Source organism: Chroicocephalus ridibundus, chromosome 6 (genome assembly GCF_963924245.1).
Source record: "Chroicocephalus ridibundus chromosome 6, bChrRid1.1, whole genome shotgun sequence".
Taxonomy (NCBI): domain Eukaryota; kingdom Metazoa; phylum Chordata; class Aves; order Charadriiformes; family Laridae; genus Chroicocephalus; species Chroicocephalus ridibundus.
The window spans coordinates 52,355,620-52,374,593 of record NC_086289.1 but is presented as its reverse complement, the minus strand read 5'-3'; the positions used below and the strand labels follow the sequence as shown (position 1 = coordinate 52,374,593).

Genomic DNA, 18,974 nt, shown 5'->3' with positions numbered 1-18,974 from the left:
GGCAGCAGGGCGAGGGGGGGCATTCTCCCCCTCTGCTCCACTCTGCTGAGACCCCACCTGGAGTACTGCGTCCAGCTCTGGGGCTCCCAGCACAAGAAGGACATAGACCTGTTGGAGCGAGTCCAGAGGAGGCCATGGAGATGATCAGAGGCTGGAGGACCTCTGCTGTGAGGACAGGCTGAGAGAGTTGGGGTTGTTCAGCCTGGAGAAGAGAAGGCTCCAGGGAGACCTTGTAGCCCCTTCCAGTACCTAAAGGGCTACTGGAAGGATGAGGAGGGACTCTTTATCAGGGAGTGTAGTGATAAGACAAGGTGTAACAGTTTTAAACTGAAAGAGGGGTGATTTAGATTGGATAGTAGGAAGAAATTCTTTCCTCTGAGGGTGGTGAGGCACTGGAACAGGTTGCCCAGAGAAGCTGTGGCTGCCCCATCCCTGGAGGTGTTCCAGGCCAGGCTGGATGGGGCTTTGAGCAGCCTGGTCTAGTGGGAGGTGTCCCTGCCCAGGGCAGGGGGGTGGAACTAGATGATCCATTTTCCAGGGGAATCCCGAAGCTCCTGACGCGCTTCAGGGCATTTCACCCCTAGGTCAGGAGAGCGGGTGGAGCTTATCTCATGCCACATTACATTCATTTTTTTTATGAGAGCCTCCACGGGAGGAAAAACGACAAAAAAGGAGGAACTGGCCCAGTTTCCTCCTGCCGCCGGGGTGCTGGGGTGTCTCTCACCCGGCCGGCAGGGGGCGCTCCGGGGCGGAGCGCCGCACCTGTGCGTGTGGGCGTGGCGTGGCCGGGAGGGCGTGGCCTGGCGGGGCGTGGCCGGCGCACCTGGCGGGGCGGGGCGGGGCGGGGCTCACCTGCCCGCGGCCCCGCGGCCGGCGGGGCGCTGCGCGGGTCGGGGCTGCGCGGAGCGCGGAGGCTGCTGGCAGCATGTCCCGCCTGCTGGGCACCCTGCGCAGCTCCCAGCCCGTGGCGCGCTTCCAGCGCTGCTGCGGGCTCTTCCCCGCCGGCGAGGAGGGCAGCGGCGGCGGCGACCCCGCGGAAGGGGCCGGTGAAAGCGGCGCCTGCAACGGCACGGCCGCGCTGCGCCGCCCGGCAGCCGCCGGCCGCGGCCCCCGCAACGGGATGCGGAGTGGCCGCGGCCCGCAGGTGAGTGCCGCGGGGGGCGGCCGGGCCCGGCCGTGACTCAGCAGAGCCGCCCCCCGCGGCCGTGCGCGCCGGGGCTCCCCGGGGGACACCCCTTGTCATCCCGCCGCCTGCCCGGGCGGGGGACCGGGAGGAGAGATGGAGGGGCCGGGCTGCGAGGGGGCGCCGGCGCCGCGGAGCGCTGCGTGGGGCCGCAGACTGACCGGCATCATCCCGGCCCCGCCGGGGGGGTGTTTCTTGGGTTCTCCCCTTACCCCCCCCCCATCGCTGGCGCCCCCGAAATGGGGTAATGGGTGTGCGCGGGGATCTGCCTGCAGCGGGGCCCGGGGAAGCTCCGCACCAGCGCTGAAACCCCCCTCACCCGCCCCGGGACGCGCGTTTTCCCGTGGGTAGCGTCTGGGAGCGGGGTGCCGTTTCCCGCGGGTCTCTGCCCAGCCGGGGGGCAGTGGCGGCGGTGCTCCGCCGACCCGCGGCTCCCGGCGGGTCTCCACGGGGCTCGGTTCGGGGCTGCGGCCCGGGCTCGGGGCTGCGGCCGGGGCTGTGCGGGTTGAGGCTGTCGGTTGCGGCGGGGGCTCGGCCGCGCTCTCTGCGCTTCCTCCGGGCCGAGCAGGTCCCGGCGTTCCGTGGCCCGGTCTGTAATTCAGTTGTGTATCTGAAGGGAACGGGGAAGGGCATGACGCAACCCATGCCTACAGGTTGGATGACCTGCTTTTTCTCTTACTGTAATGGCTTGAATTCATTAGCAGATCACTTCGTGGTGCCTTTTGGAAAGGAGGTGTGATAATGGTCTTCCAAACTCTACCTGCAAAATAAACACGTGCCAGCTGTGAACGCCACAACGCTGCCACCCCTCCCCTCTCATACGATCTTACCCTTCCCTGTTCTACATCTAATGCTTCGTTTCCTATTTCAAGCATCTAAAACTCTTCATCAGGCGCTGTTTGATTCTTTCTCAATTAGAAGATAAGGAAAATTGGGGTAGTCCTTCAGTTTGTTCACTTCTGAAAAATAGTAAACTATTTTCAGTCAATTATGCAGATAATTCACTAAAGGATTTATTTTTAGTACTTGCTTTTGAACGGAGACATGATTAATATAACAGTATTGATATTAAAATACTATCCAAGTTAATGCTCCACGAACAGAGCCATTCACTTCGCTTAGAGCAATTGTCTTGCATTTCACAAAATAAGAAACAGCTACCCTTACTGAAGGGTGAACATGTCCTGGGTGAGACCTCATGAGACTTGGAGATAAAAGCAGAAGAGTTTGTTTGCATATAATCAGGACACTCACTTCTGAAGCATGTGGAAGTTGGGTTCTAATCCAAAGAACACGGAGGTGGGAATAATAACTTGACCAATGTTTCAGTGAAGTGCTAGAATTAAAGACATGCTCCTGCGAAGATCCATTTATTCAAAGAGGGTCTTCTGTAACCTGCCAGGAGATGCAGAAAGTGAATTTGGATCTTCCTTATGCCAAAAACCATACTCACTGCTCTGTTGCTAAGTGAACTGGGATTGCCCTGGTGTGTCTGCAAAGAAGTGGAGTCGTCTAATCCAGAGAGAAAAGTCTTCGACCATAAACTCTCTACGGACAGTGGTGGTTTACTTGCTCTTGGCTGCAGTCATTTGCAGAAAGGTGCTTAAGCACTGCCCCTCCATCCCACTCCCAGTGACCTTGTGCTCAGCTGGAGCATCCCTTTCTGAAGCTTGGGGCTTTCAAAGTCTGTATTATCAGGTCAGAAGTTTTCTATGAGGTTGTGTTACTTTGTCTTTACTGTCACAAGGCAGTAGCCTTAAAAGCTCTCAGGTTCTCCTGTGTAAGTTCTTGAATGATCAGTAGGTTATACCTGCAAAAACAGAGTATATAATTGAGTACTTGAGTGAAGAAGACGTGAAGGGTTGGCCAGATGGGGCTGCCATAGCTCCATCTCCCCAGGACGTTCCCCTTTCTTCTGTGCCAGATCTCAGACCCCTGGGATCTGATGTGGGCTGGACCATGTGCTGAAGCTGGCCCAGCTGGAGGGACTTGGGGGGAAAAGGAGCTGAGGGCTCGCAGCTGGTGGTGCTTTGGGAGGGAGTGGACAGCCCTGCTAGGGATGAACGCCATACTGCATGGAGAGAAGGTGGGATCCCTCAGGAGGGTGATGGGACAGGACAGCTCATGATCTGGGAGGAGGTGGCCTTTAATTACCTGTGTGCATTTGTTGCCAGCAGTGCTACTCGTGATGTATCAGTGTCGTCTTTTAAGTATAACCTGCAGATTATATGTGTTTGTTTCTGGTTTGGCTTTTTTATTTGTGGTTTGTTTTTTTTTTTAAAGTCAGCAAGGCCTCATTAGAGTGGTCAGCAGCACGATGAGTGCTGTATTTCTGAGTCTTTGTAATTCAGTCCTGTCTGTCCCACAGGAGCTGCCCTGAGATGACAAGACAAGGAAATAAATGCTTAGATGCGACAGCGAGGGCTGCATGTGTTTCTTAAATATTGAAGCCATTGCCTAGCTCATGTTCTTGATGTTCCCTTGGTTACCAGATCAGATAGAAACACTTTTTAATACTTCAAGTGAAAATTCAGGTATCCGAGATGATACAAAATGGTGCTAGTCCAACACGTTATCTGGATTTATGCCCTGGCTTGGACTTAATATTGAACCCATGGGCTTTTAGTGAAGGAACTGTTGGGTTTTATTACTATGGAAGACAAGACAGTAACTTCTTGTAGTTATCTTGTCTCTAGCTAATAATTCTTTGTTTTCTGTACTCCTTCCTAATATTAGTTTGCTTTGCAGGCAATTTCTTTCTGAAACTGCTTGGAAGATTATCTTTTGCTGATGCTCTGTATGAAGTCCTTGAGTTGCATGCTTAAAAATACTAACTTTCTGGAGACTTGTCCGGTGTTTTAGTTAGTGGCCAAATAAATGTTACGTATATTTAAAAAGTAGAGCCCTGCTTATCTGTAACCTCTTGATGGACTTTTGCTCCTGAAATTGATAGCCTGCATTAAAGGGAACAAAGAACAAAATAATCTCTTATTCAAAGTTCTATGTAGAGTTTTGTTTGTTTTTCTCCACTCTTCCTTTTCCCAGATGCTTTATCATCTGTTGAGATCTCTTTCTGCCTTTGAAAGATCACAGTGTGTGTTTACTCTGTAGTTATACCTTAACTGTCAGAACTGCTCCGAACTGGTGCAACGTTTACAGACTTCCCCATCACATTTAGTGATTGTATAGTTCTTGCTCGAGCCTTAGATGAGGAGGCTAATAGCCGGGATAGCAGCAAGGTGATGGGAACAAGAACGGAAAGGGTGGGTAAAAACTGCACATCCATCTCAGATGTATTACAGTCCCCCAAAATGTAGTTAATTACTGGCAAGACATAGATGACAGCACTGCTTTTGCTGTGATGGGATGTCTGGTGACTTGAAGGAGACTCGCTTTAGACCTTGAGTCAAATTCTCTCTCCTGTGGTGTTCCCTTGCAATAGATTTTTTGCATCAGCCTCAGAGTCTTGCTTTTCCTTTTTGAATCATATTACTGGCTTGGTTTCACATTGTTTCCCTTTCCATGCAGCAGTTAAGTTGACAGTAGCTGAGGTAGGTTCAGCATGTGAGACACACCCTCGTGAGAAAAGCCCACGAGCACCATTAGGAGAGGTGGCAGCAAGGCATTTCTGCCTCAAGTGCTAGGGCTTTGTCTTCCTAGAGGATATAGCTGAACTTTTGGACATTCCTCGGTTTGGAGCTGCAACTGGAGAAACATGAGATCCAGTCTCTTGTTTCGATGGGCTGAGCAGGAGGCTCATGTTCCTCGGCATCGCTCCTGAGGCTCTGGTACTTCATGTCCAGCTCTCTTCTAACCGGTGTGGTGGCTGAGGGAGCTTGCCTGTCTTGCACGTGTCCAATTTTTGGTTTAAGGTTCCCATGGAAAGCTGTTGGTAAGGGACATTGTTAGTGTGTATGAAAGAGATGGTTTCATGGGTGGTTTTGGCCAGCCCTGTGAGTGATGGTCCTTTAGAAGATGATAGTAGAGTTGCATCCAGGATTCAAGTAGTGTGCGGCCACCCTGTGTAGATCTGTAAGTGCTGGCTTTTCTTGCTGCCAGTGTCGTCTCTGGAGAACAGGCAGCAAAGCTAGGCCCATGCTGTTCGTTACCTGTGGCTAGTCACCTTTTAGACCTTCCTGCGGAAACACCTGATGCTGATAAAAGTTTGTGAAACTTCACTTGCTGATTGTAATAGTATCCTGCTGCTGGCGAGGTGGGTGGTGGTGGTGGTGCAGGGGGTGTGTGAGGGGCCACACCAGGAGCCCAAGTTGTTATGCTGATGATTAGGTGCTCGGTGACTAAGCGCTTCCCAGCTCACAGCCTGAGTCATCTTTTTGGAGGCTGCTGGACCTCATAGTGAGGAGCTGTCAGGATCCTAGGATTAATTCCAGTACTTGGAGGTGAGCCACTTGCTGTTTTATAATTCTGCTGAATGTCTTAGGCCATTAGTTCAGATATCAACCAGAAGAATAAAAGCTCATCTGCTGTCATTTTTCTCCTTCGGGTCTCTGAAGAGCAGGGGTAGGTTTAATGGGCGAGGAGCCAGAGAAAATCTGTTCTCCCTGGAAAATTCCTTTCAACAGCCAGTCTTTTACTTTACCTCCCGTGTATGCTCTGCAGGGAATACTTATGGGTCATCTGGGCAATGGAAGGTGACTGTTGACTACTATGGCAAGTAAATCTGAGGTCTAGAATGTACTGGTAGTATTGTCTAAACCATGTGATTTTTATTTAAAATGGTTATTCAGGTTCTTGCTTTATAGGGCTTCATATCAGTGCAGTGTAGTTAGCACCTGTAACTTATTTTTCCAAGGTTGGTCCAAGGCTATTGGTCTAGATTTAGAGGTATGTGAATGATTTAGTATAGGGTTACCATGCAAATTAATTACTATATTGGTGAATATTTATTACTGGGTGTAAAAATAAAAAAAAGTATGTTTAATTCTTCTTTTTGAAGACAACTGGCTGCTGTAAACTGCTTCTAATGGAGTTCCCTGAGCCTGCCAGTCCTGGTACCCATGAAGCTGTGTGGTCATTCTGTAACATCAGACCGGGTTGTTGTTATTCCCTTTGCAGATAGCTCGGCTTGACATAATTATAACTGCTTACTTATGCTAACCAGTTTAATTAGGTATATCGCCTTTGGTGTTCCCTATTGACGTTTCTCTGTGCGTTGAGATGCTGTGTTTTCCAGGAGAGTGTCAGACACCTCAGTCATGCCACAAAGACCAAATGTTTGCATGGCAAAGGGCTCGGAGGCATTAGCAGCGAGGAACCTGTTCCCTGACAAATATGAGGCCCCTGGACCAGGATGGTCCATCTGCTTGAACGGCACTTGTTGGTGACACTGTGTCACCCGTTGGTGTCCTTATGTCTTCCCCCATCAGAAACAGTGCTGGCATCAGCGTGGCCTGCACTAATTGCAACTCGTAATGAGGCAGCAAGTGAATTGAGAACATCTTATCTATGGTTCTCATCCCCAGGGGCTGGCTGGCTGCTGAGGTGTCGCCCAGCTGGCCTCTCTACAGTCACGGCTGCTGTTTGAACACCATGTCCCTTCCTGTTAACAGTGGCCTCTGCCTTCCAGGAGCCCATCTACCTGGGACTGGCACATTTGTAATGATAGTTAACATGAAGCCTTATTTGGTGCAACCTTAGAAAACTGCCCTTTGACTTGAATCCTGGGACTGTCTGCTGGGGAAACAGCCACTGCTCCCTGTGCTGTTGCCTGATTATAACAGATTAAAAATAATAATAATTTAGTTGTCTGAAAATGGCATGGTGTTACTCTGCCCATTTATTTGCCAGAAGCCTTGCTGCTCTGTGCCTCTCAAAATAGACCTCTACCTTGGAAACGATCTTTGTGCAGAAGCAGGCTGGCTGGGCTCATGATGCTGCTGGGTAGAAATATGTGACTAATCTATGGTGTAAAATTCCCGGGCTATAGTTAATTTCTAAAACCAAGATTTAAGATGAGAACAAGCTTTTTGCTCTGAAAAGAAACAGAATATTGAAGTCCTTGGTCATTGGGCCATCCCTCTATGCTTCTGTTGGGTTAGGCTGCTGTCAGCTGGGAGGTCCCCAAACCCAGGCATGCTGGGGGAAAAGCAGATTGAGGGGCTTCACATTCTTCTTTCTCCAGATCTCTGGAGAGCAGCCTGGGTATCTAGCAGCTACGCAGGTCCTAGTGACGCTCTGACTCATGCGTTCTGGCAGGAAGTCAAAGAAAAGAGGTGGTGGTGCTCGCAGGGAGCTGGCGTGTGGGCAGGGTGGCCGTCTAATGCTGTGCAGTTTGAAAACTGTTGTTGTGTGACGCATCCTTCTTCTATCCAAAACCACTTTTAGTAACACTTAACCTTTGGAGATATGAAATATGGTTGAGTTTCAGAGGAATTTTTTTGATCTCCATTTCAAAGCAGGAGTTTCTCTCCTTCTGAGCTCTCTGTAATTTACTTTCTCTGGTTCTTAACTCAATTTTTTTCCCTCCTCTGTCCACAGACATTGCAGCTACCTAACCCTCAGAATGACTTCTTCAGACACTTTCAGGCGTAGGCTCTGTGGTGCACCTCACAAAATTGCAATCTAATTCTCCCAAATTAAAATGCAATTAAACAAACCTGTTCTCCCACTGTAAACTGGGGAGGAAGGAAGCCTTTTCCTTCTGCCCTTCCCTCTCCCGCCTCTCTCTTGCCCTGTTACTTCCTTATTGCACAAATCAGCCAGTTCTTCCTGGAACATGGGAGGATGCTGAAGCTCATGGGAAGCTCACCCACCACTTTTGTCAGGGGCACCTGAAATGTGGATGTCCAACCTGCCTAACCTCTGGCTGGCAAAGCAGGGTTAGTCTCTTGCTGAGAGGATGGAGGAGGTGAGCTGCCTTCACAGAGCTCACCAAGAAGCAGATGCCTTTAGCCCTGCTTATGCTGGCGTTGTGCGGCTTTCTTGGCAGGAAACTGCTGTTGACACTCGTCGGTGATTAAAAATAAAAGCATAAGAACTGGACGTCTGAGGAGTTACTCAGGCAACTGGAATGGCCATGAGTGGGACAACTTTCTATGAAGAGTGTGCAAGGAAATAAAGATCAAGGCATTATCCCTCATGTCAGGGATATGCCCGTAGGTGTTTGCTCACGAGTCTGTGGTGGAAGGTAGACCTCTTTGGGTTTCTCTGAATGATATTGGAAGAAAAGGGCTGAAACATCATTCTGATACCATGAGACCACTGTGGAGAAGATCAGGTGATCTTACTTTTTTTATTAGCAACTAGGACAAGCTCCAAAGCATATGAGCTGGTAGGAGTCATGGATGTCAACTCTCCAGGCATCTGCTAAGAAAGGAATATATGAAGTTGAATGGCCTGTGAGTTTGAGTGCCACGAAGAAGACCTTTTGATGTAAAGCAAGGAGTACAATGAGTCTCCTCGGAATAGGTTTCAGAGCCATGTGGAAGTAACTAGCTGGAAATGTAGGTGTGAGAGGCATGCTGCCTGTGAGACGAACTTAGGAGGAGATGTGGATAGGCTGGAGGACAAGAAGAGAAATCAAATAGTCTTGTCAAGTTGGAGGTATGGTTGAAAACTGACTTTATTCAATAGGTGCAGATACCTATTGAACAAGCAGGTGTAATAAATACCCAACTACAGAATGGGAAGCAATAGGCTTGGTAGTGCTTTTGTGGAGAAAAAAATATTAGAGGAGATCACAGGTTGAGCACGCTTCAGTGGTGGAATGCTGTTCTGAAAACAGCCTGCAAAATGAATGCAACTATGCAGGACTATTCCTTCAGCATTGCTGTGTCATGTCTGATCTTTGGGCACTGTAATTCAAGGCGGGCATGTTAAGTGCCGTGTTTGAAAAACACTAAATATCTTCTGTAAGAAATACCAGGCAATTAAGCAGTGGAAGAGAGGACAGTTATGTCCTTTTTGAAGGCTGGTAACAAGCTTCTCCCATGTCAGCCTTCAGAGGAAGGAAACAATTTGTTCCTTGTCTGCCGTAGATAAGAAAATTGTCATAGGTTTAAATTTCAGTGAAAAGTTTCAGGCTGCGTGTCAGGGAGAGCAAAGCACACAGAGATGGCCTGGAGCAAGCAGTGGAGCCTCCACCATTGGCGTCAGTAAGCACAGGTTAGACAGACTTCTGTCAGAGTGATAGGAGTGTAAACCATCCGTCCTTGGTGGACGAGCAGGACTCGACTTCGGGGAGGCTGTCTTTTTGGAAACAGGGGGCTGTCCTTCCAGCCGACTGCAGGCATAGTCCTTCACGAGCAATCTCCGTCTCATTGGCAGCCATTCCCCTATGTCTCTGAAAGATACTTAGGCACTTTTCTTTTTCCCTTTTTTTTTTTTTAATTAGGAAGGCTTTCTTTTAGGAAGATTACATCATCTATTTTTTCCTTCATTAATTCTTCCTATTAATTGCCTAAGCAAGTGCTCTGTGAACTCTGGTCTTACTTTATTCCCCTTTATATTTAAATGTCTTGGCAGATTCTGTTACATCTACCTGTGTTCTTTCAACAGAAGGAAGGAGGGCTAATTATGTTACTTCAAGAGCAATGTATAGAAATATAACCTGTAATTCAGTCTACCTCCTGAGTACTAATCAGAGTGGAAGGGAAAATAATCTGAAGATTAAAAAAAATGAAGTCTTCAGGGATAAACGAAGGTGTCTTAACTATGTCCTGGGCCCATCCTAGCTGCCACGTGCTGGGCGTGTGTTGGTCGTGCAGGTGTGTGTGTCTGTCCCAGCTGACCATCCTGTACAGACTGAAGGGGAGACTTTGGATGAAGATGCACTGATGCAAGATGTGACAAATGGTGCGACACCGACTGGGTGAGCGTTGTGCCCAGCATGGCAGCACTGGTGGGCGTCCTGGGCACACCTTTCCAGGTGTGGCTGCCCCATCCCTGGAGGTGTTCCAGGCCAGGCTGGATGGGGCTGTGAGCAGCCTGGTCTAGTGGGAGGTGTCCCTGCCCAGGGCAGGGGGGTTGGAACTAGATGATCTTTAAGGTCCCTTCCAACCTGAACCATCCTATGATTCCTTTTTCCCTCTTGACTGGTCCCAGCCTTTGGTCCTGCAAGGCCTGGCCCATTTTAGCCTGACAGCTTCCAGCAGTCCCTGGTGCCATGCAGCATGGCTCTGCTGAAGTACCTTGCTGAGAGCTTTACATAATGGCCTTTTTAGTGCTTTGGATTAATGGAGAGACTCCTGAAATGCTACCAGAAGTCCTGCCTGACTTTTAGGCTCCTTGCTTGTTCTTTGCCTGAGACCGCTGAAAGCGTTATGGTTGTCTGGCTTGAATCTCACACGTTGTTACTTCTCACGCAGAGATTGTCTTGCTTCTGCATCAAAAGATGATTCAAGGCCATGTCCCTAATCATTATGCCATTAGCGCATGCCACTATAAATGCTTTTGCAACAGCTGCCAATTGGACCTCGCCTATTGGTGTGGTAGTCAACAAGCCCTTTCTGCTAATAGCAGAGCTGGTCAGAACTTCATAGCGTTGAAGGAGAGAGAGTTTTCTTGTGATTTCTGTTTGTCTCCATCCCCACGTTTCTCAGGTTTGTTAGCTCTGGGGGTCTCTCCAAGAACAAGGACACTATATAAACTTGGACAACTCTTGTTAACTGGCTGCATCACATTCTGGAGCGGGTAGAGGGGGGAGAAAAAGAAAACAGTTACGTGATTAAAAGTTTGAACAGAGTGGGAAGCTGCACATGTATATGAGCTTGATTAGGTAAGCTTTTCATGCCTTGGGTCTCCCTAACATACATTTTGCAGGCTCTGTGAGCTACTGCCTTCCCCTCTGCTGTCTTTGACACCTCTGCGATTTCTTCATGTGTCTGTATCCCTCCTCTGCTGCCTCTTCCCTTGCCAGCCCTGTGCACCTCAACCCATCCCTGCAGGGGCTCATGGGTTGCGCAGATGGGTGGAGGAGCTGAAGCCTTTGATGTCATGTTTTTTGCTCTTTCTTATTTTCCAAAATCTGATCAATACCTAATTTTTGGCTGTGACGTGACAGGTTGTTCTATTGACTGGGTAGAGTTCATAAACATAGAACTGACCTAAAACTGACTGCTTATACAGGATACTGCAATACAGAAGGCTTTTTTTCCCACTGGTTATACTCCATTCAGTACTGCACTGCGGGAGTGGATTGTCTGATTTCCATTGTCTCCATGGGGAGTGGCATTTAGATGGGAATTTTTTGGCTTTTTATTCTTGTGCCTGGTCTTCGGTGGCTTCTTTAAATTTTGTGCCTTTTTGCAGCATAAAAAACCCCCACTATCCATTAAGTAAGAAATATCGCAATGTATTAACTAGGGGCTTTGGGAGGGAAATTCCTGATCTTCTGCAAGGCAATTCCATTGGAAGGGAAGCAAGGGACTTCAGGAGCGTTAATTAAACATGCACGTCTTCTGAAAGATCCGAAGTAATTGAGAGCTGAGAACAAAATGTTGGTTAATGGTATCTCTGGGTCAGGCTCTGAGCCTCAGATGTCTGATGCTGCAAAGCTCGTCTCCGGAGAGAGGGCAGGGAAAGCTGCTGCCTCTTGAGTGCTTTGATGAGAGAAATCCTATGGGAATTGGAAGGAGTGGTATCTTTACACAACTGCTTTTTTTTTTTTTTTGTCTTATGGGGATGTATACCTCAGCCTAAAAATATGTTTTAAATCCACTTCATTAGTGGTTCAGCTGCTGCTCCTTTACTTCAGCTCTAAAGGCTAAATATTCTTTATGTGCATCCTGCCTAAAATTAGGGATTCCTGCTGCACTGTGTCATTGTGTTAGTGTCACCGTGGTGGTGATCCGTTCTGCTGGCCCTGTCGTTACGGCTCCGTAGGGAGGCCGTGGGGATGCTCCCGTGCCCCGGGGGAGGCTGGGTGGGTGCTACGCCTCGGCGGGTGTTGCGCTGGGAGCCCTGGCGTGCGCCGCCCACCTGAGAGCAGTGTGCAGAGATTGCGAAATTAGGATGACCTACAGTAGCCATTTTCTGTGCCAATACTTCAGGTGAGTATTTAATTCACGGATACTCACATGAACATGCGAATCTCTTGTAATTTAAGCAGTTAAATCTATTTTTTTTTTCCAAATAGGTATTTTATAGTTGGTAAGAAGGGTTGTGTGAAATTACCTGTCTTCTGTGTCTGTGAATGTCGTGGCTTCTTGCTTCTGAAATGCTCTTAAAATGCTGACTTTCTCTACGGTCTTAATTACTGCCCATTAAAACTTCTCTGATCCAGAGCAAATAGCAATGGACATGGAGGGGCCGAATCACCGAAAGTGCTTCAGAGATTGTGGGAAGGCATCAGGTCGCTTCAGTACATTAAATATAAACAGGCCTAAAGATCAGAGTTATTTAAAAGTAGAGATGGAATAAACTTCTGAGAGTGTTAGGAGATGCTAAACCTTCACATAAATAATTGTAATGGCTTTTTCCTGCACTGGGGTTAGAATGAGAGTAAAAGGGGGAGGCGCTTCACAAAGCACAGCAGTCTTTGTTTTCTGCAGAAATAACGGCTATAAATAGTAAATGTGAGGTAACGGCTGCAACCGGCCACGGACCACTCATGGCCCAGGGTGCAAAGGTGCATGGGAGCAGACTTTCTGCACATACAATGCTTTAGGATCACAAGGAGCTAAAAAATTGTTTGTTTTTTTTTTATTACTGTATGCTACCTACAATCAAGTGGAGCGATTCTGTGATACCTTGTGCACGCAGCGTGGGGCTGTTACCATCCTGTGTCACAGGCGTGAGCTGTCTGTCCCCTGCCTCGCACGCGGGGCTGTCCACAACTGCTGCTGCAGTGCTTCAAAAAAAAAAAAAAATTTGTTAAAAAACCCCAACCAAACTAAAATCCCAAGTGGGGAGTGATTTCTGGTACAAAAGGAAAAGAAGAAAAAGAAAATTTTTTTTAAAATCATGTGGAAGGACTTGGCCCTGTCTTCTGCCTGGAAATGTTTTTTAACTCCAGATTTATTTTAGAAGCTGAAAAATTATTCCCCCCTGACCCCGCAAAACAGATTACTGGAATTAGAGAGTTTTATCCCTCATCCCATGAGGCTCTAAGCATAAAAGAGTTACCTTAGGGATATGTCTGATCATTTTTGGTCTAAAGCACATGAGCACGTAATTCCTAATACATTGGAGATTGATGCTTAATTGAGGAATTAGCGATGCCAGGAGAGAGCTTTCTCTGGGGCCACGTAAGTATGACCAAATACAGTTTCAGGATGTCAGACAGAAGCACCAGAGTTGCTAATGGCACTGGGGGTGTTTTCTAAGTGGCGTATGAGGCTCGAGACACTCGGACTGACTGCTCCATCATTTGGCCAGCCGTAGCACGCTGCTGCATGACCTTAGAGGGATGCCGGCAGCTGATCTGTGGCCTCTATTACTAATGCATGGGGGAACACTCCTGCGACCCCAGTGTTTCAAAAGCACTGACTCATCTTTTCTGTTTATTGATGCAAAAATCAACTTAAGTTGTCGGGTTTTGGTTTTTTTTTTTTTTTCTGTGATAGATGAATGGATGCACCTTCTTTCCATCTTGCCTTTGTTGTCTTCATGCGGTTTGCCTCATCTCCATATTGAAAGCAGATTAAGGGACTGGAACTTCTAATGGCTTTTACAATGAGTCACAGTTGCATGTCTAGACTCCTTGGATGATTTTTACATTTTTGCACTAGCACATAGGATGAGACGTACTCTCTGGTAGATTAGTTACACAGTCAAGTCCAAGCGTAATAGCTTTCCTCTTAGAAGAGTTTTAGGAGCTTATGCCAAAGCTATATCTTAACTAAGTGTGTCTCTGCTGAAACCTTCATGATGCCTTCTCATCTCTCATCTTCAGGAAGTTCTTTCATCTCATATTTACACAGCCAACTTCCATATTTTATTTTTTTTCTTTTTGGGGAGATGGAGAGAGACTAGATGGGCTCCCTTTCTCCTGCCCCCAAATCAAAAATCCTCTTCCTATCTCTCTGCTCTTTTCTGAAGCATACAGATGTTTGTATAAAACGCGATTCACTCGCATGTTGCTCCTGCTAACAGGGTGGGAGGCTTCTTAGTGGTGTTCTAGTCCCAAACAGCAACAAGGGCAGCAAACCTTGCCACAAGTGACCAAAGTCATGGCCTTAATAATATACACTGTTGCGTGGCTTCCCAGCTCCGGCAGGCTGGGTGCAGCCTTTTAGAAGAGAGAAAACGAGTATGTTAGGTGGGGTACATCTGATGAAATCATCTAGCTGCCAAATCCAGACAGCAGTGAAATCTGTAGCTTAATAAAATGACTGAAGTCCTAAGCGGCGTCACCTGATACTGCTTGCGATATATCTGCTGGTACTGGTTAGAGAGACATCCTGGTTGTTGTTACTTCAAGATATTGGAGAGAAAAATCTGTTGGTGACAGGGGCAGCTCTTCTCTCTGCCCGCTCGCAGCCTTGTTTTCCCCTGGACCAGCTCACGCAGCCGCGATTACTGAGCCAACGCGCGCGTAAGGGCTGCTGTAATGCCACTGCAAGCGCTATAAGCTAATATATCTCACTATAAGCTGCCGTAATGAGGCAAGTTTTAAATGAAATGGTTCAGTAATTGCAATTTACTTTTTTCATCTCAAAACGCGTTTCCAGCAAAAGCAGTGGTGGCTCTCTTTGTCTACAGATGTAGAAACTTCAAAATTAAGCACCAGTACCTTTTCTTAAATATCCTTGGTTTCCCTGGAGGAAAGACTACTCTTAATTAGTTTGAATGGATCTTTTTTTATCTGCAGGGAATGTAATTGAGCTATTGTTATAGTCTTCATTTTATTATAAAAATTGAACTTAATTTCTTGACCCTTGTTCCAGCAAATTATTTGGTTTAAGAGCTGGGAACCGTAACAGTTAAAATATCTTAAATGTTTGATATAATTTTCTAATTCACTAAAACTTTCTAAAATCCTCTAATTTCCAGGGTTGCGCGCAGAAGTATATTGTGAAGAACTACTTCTACTACTACTTGTTCAAGTTCTCAGCTGCTTTGGGCGAAGAGATTTTTTATATCACTTTCCTCCCGTTTATCTACTGGAACATAGATCACTCTGTGTCTAGAAGAATGATAATTATTTGGTCTGTAAGTATTTCTGTGACTTATTTCAACATGTAGTGGTTAATTCTGTAACTGTAGCAAATGAATACTTAAGAGTAAGAATGTCCCTTCGAAAAACAACAACAAAAAAGCCAACATTATTTATAGGTGTAAGTCGGGTGTTCAGGAAGCGGAGGCATTGCAACGCCGAGAGAGGGGGCGAGAGGTGTTGGCTGACGCAGGGTGACTCTTCATCTCCCTTATGTCTTGCACTGACTTACTTTTTTCGGCTTAATGACTGACTGAGCTGCTTTTGATAGGGTTTGCACAGAACAGTTGGGAAAACACTTCCTTCCCAATGTATCGTGGTATTTTAAGAATCCTTCTTTGTCACTTGTAGGAAATTTTTCTCTTACCCTGATTTCTTCTGGGCAGTCTGTTCGTATAGTTCTGTCTCAGTTGAAATCAGGATAAATGTAATAGGAAGGGGGGTTGCAGGCTGCAGCGGAATAAACAAGGTGTTTTTGCGGTCACTTGAGGGCAGGGGGGGAAATAAATCAGACTCTCTGTTGAAGGCTAAGACTTAAAAGCATTGACTTTTGTTAACACCGGAGCATTCTCAAATTAACTGGCTTCAGCATTGCTTCAGGCTTTACGAATGTGGTTCTTGGGTATTCAGAAGAAAGTATTTCCATTCTGGCACCGAAAACCAGAAGATAACCGAGCACTTCAGCCTAGGAATGGCTGTTGTTTTGTCACTGCCATTGCTTGTCTTGGTATTGATCAGATCTTTGCTGCCCAAATAAGACCGTTTTAGAACAAAGAAGGGAGGTAGGAAGCATCTCTGGCAGATGACAGCCCTGGATGTTTAGCTGTCAATCTACATTGATTTAAGAAATTGAAGCTTGGTAAAAACTGGGATGTGATATCTAGCTTTGTTTCTTTACAGTGAAGCTTCCCCTTGGCTTAGTCAATTCTGGTTAATAGTATTCTGCCTTTTGTCCAAATAATATGATGAGAAATAATAAAAACAATTTGAATTGGGTCATACACTTCAAATGCACCTGGTCTTGGACAGAAGGCATCTCTTGTTCCGTGCCAGTAATCCTGGTCAATACATTTTATAAGGAGAACATGAAAAATAAATTGCAGATAAAATTTAGAAGTAGGTGGACACTGTATAATTAGAGTTGGGCTTTGGCCAGAAGTACACCTACTGCTTCTGGAAACGTGCCACAGAAGATGATAATTGGTAGTCACTGCCTTCTGGGTTTGCATATTGCTCAAAAAATGACTCTTTAGAGCTCCTTGCGTGCCTTCCTGCAGACTTGCCTTGCCTTTACCTTGCAAGGAGTCCATCTGAGTACCGGCCAGATCTAGGCTGGTTTAATTAGAGTATTCAAGCATGGGATATTGTGATTATTAACATTACTCTTTGGCTTGGGGAGTTCTGGACTTGCATTTTACACTGAAAAGGAGAAGCTGTTTGAAATACACAGGCCTGTGACAATCTATAGTTTTAAAAACACTTTAATTACATATAATTGTGAAATGGCTAAAAATGTCCGTGCAGGCTACGTGTTAATGTTATGGCAAGCTGAGCTGGGCAGCTCGTTTGCCGGATGGGAACCGGAACCGGCGTTCATGGCGCCGTGAGCAGCGCCGGTCTGTCTTGGACACCTCGGTGGAGACACAGACGCGGTGCTGAGTGTGGTACTTCATTTTCTGCTGTTGGGGTCTTAAACCTGCGAGTTTCTGCTGCAAGTTGGAAATGACAACGTCGGGGTTGCAGGATGAACCAGGGGAGTTTCTTCCCTTAAAAATTAAAGCAGTATTAATGCTGTTTACAAGGTCTTCCTGCCGCCTTATCTGTCATAGTTTATGCAGAGCCAGTCACCCACATTTGAGAAAGATAAATTCGAACTGGAGCGGGGCCAGGAATGATTAGGGAACAGGATATTTCCTGAGCGGAGACTGAAAGCTTAGATAAGTCCCTAACAAAATGAAGTCAGAGAGGGAACGGGGCTGGCTGTAAACACCAGGAGAAGGAAGGAGCTTCTTAAGATGAAAGTACAGTCACAAGAAGGAACGTGCATAAGGCAGTCGTAAATAAACTAAGTTGAAGCCAAAGGTTGTGAAATAGTTCTAGAAGGGCAAAGGACGGTAAGAAAAAATTATGAAGAGAGTTTATATCAGCAGCAGCAAGGGAGTGGGGTTGGTGCCCTGGGATGTCTTCTCCAGTCCTGGGTCCCCAAAACCAGCTGCTTGTGCTTTTCTGTGTAGCTGGATGGATCTGTGGTCACATCCAGGCGCTTTAGAAGCTTAAAGCAGGACGTTGTGCTTCCAAGGTGCCTTTCCTCTGAGGATTCATAGTATATGTGTAGGCTTTATCTTTCTCTTTGTGGATAGACAAGGGAAATAGCTGCCTGAAGCCTCTGAGCAAGATGCTGGGTGAGTGCTGAAGGTGCCCTGCTGCCTCTGCTTCCCTTCTCCAGTAATTTGAAGTAAATGCTCTTGAATCTGCGCAGACGAGGCTTTGGTGCCTGTGACTCTGGGTCCTTCAACCAGGAAGTGCAGAGATGAAAGATAACTTCACATCAACCAGTCCCCAAATGTACTTTAAATTTACTGCATATCTCGGCTCAAGAGGTGAAAGCTCAGTTTGGGTTGGTTTTTTTTTTTTAAAATCTCTACACCACTTCAGGGTTGAAAGCTTTATTTTGATGTGGAATTTCAGAAGGAAGGTAGAGAAATCCTTCCAGTTTCTGCTTGCTATTCAGCATGCTTGGAACTTTTTTTTTTCCAGTTATTTTTTTCAGAGAGCTTGGATGTAAAATGTATCCCTGCTTCTCTTGAGAGAACTTTAATTTATACAATCTAAGTATTGTATCCTACATTCACTGGTCAGCGTGGATGTAGCCAGGGCAGGTGTGGAAGCTGTTGGTGCGTGACAGCGATAGCTGCTGGCTCAGGTGAAGGTGGCATCTCGGAAGGAAGGCAGGGTTTGGGTGGCTGACGGTGCACCCAGCAGGCTCCTCGAGCAGCGCTGGGTGCAGGCAGCTTCAGCAAGTCTAAAAAGGTCTGAATCCATGGCAATTTAGTTTCCCATCTTGCTTTTCAAACAAATAGTTTTCCAAAGGCTGACGGCATGTAGTTACGTGGGAACGATGATCCCCGAACTTGGGCTCTGAGGGCGACCAGCAGGAATTTACCTGCAGTCAAGATGCCACTGACATTGCTGTGCCGTGGTTGAACCCCGGGACGCTGCTTTGAGAACTCACTTTGCAGCAAACTTTGGATGTAACGATTCTTATGTGTTTGTTAGTTTTTGTGCTTTTGCAACACTTCACCAAAATGTTGTTGTGTTTTTGCAACATTTCACCAAAACAAGCTTGGAACAGCTGATAAACGGTCACTGGCAAACCAAACTCTTAAAAGTGCTATATGTTACATTGTGTAAGAACACGTAAGACTGAATTCAGGCATTTAAGTAACTACAAAATGTCAAAACACAGAAATAAATGGTCCATAAAAGAAAATGCTATGTGCAAGATGATAAAGTGTTGATTGTAAGAGAGTTTTGTCTGTGCTGGTAGCTATAGTCTACCCTTGAAGAAAAAGTGAGACTTTCATAACTGAGAACTGCTGGGAATAAATCTAAGGTGAAGTTTAAATTGGAAACCTTTTGTGTTTCACTAGAACTCCTAAGTGTAGCAGTTTCCCA

The 18,974-nt window shown here is 46.7% G+C and overlaps 1 protein-coding gene across 2 annotated transcripts in view; it reads left to right on the top strand.

The window, feature by feature from the left end:
• Positions 1-831: 831 nt before the first annotated feature.
• Positions 832-18,974, top strand: part of SGPP2 (sphingosine-1-phosphate phosphatase 2) — a 39,089-nt gene continuing 20,946 nt past the window's right edge. The window contains exons 1-2 of one of the 2 annotated variants that reach the window (XM_063339008.1): positions 832-1,144; positions 15,137-15,295. In XM_063339008.1, coding sequence (XP_063195078.1) covers positions 926-1,144; positions 15,137-15,295 — 378 coding nt within the window. In that variant the 5' untranslated portion in view covers positions 832-925. The remainder of the gene's footprint in view (positions 1,145-15,136; positions 15,296-18,974) is intronic. The other variant, XM_063339009.1, reaches the window with a different exon arrangement.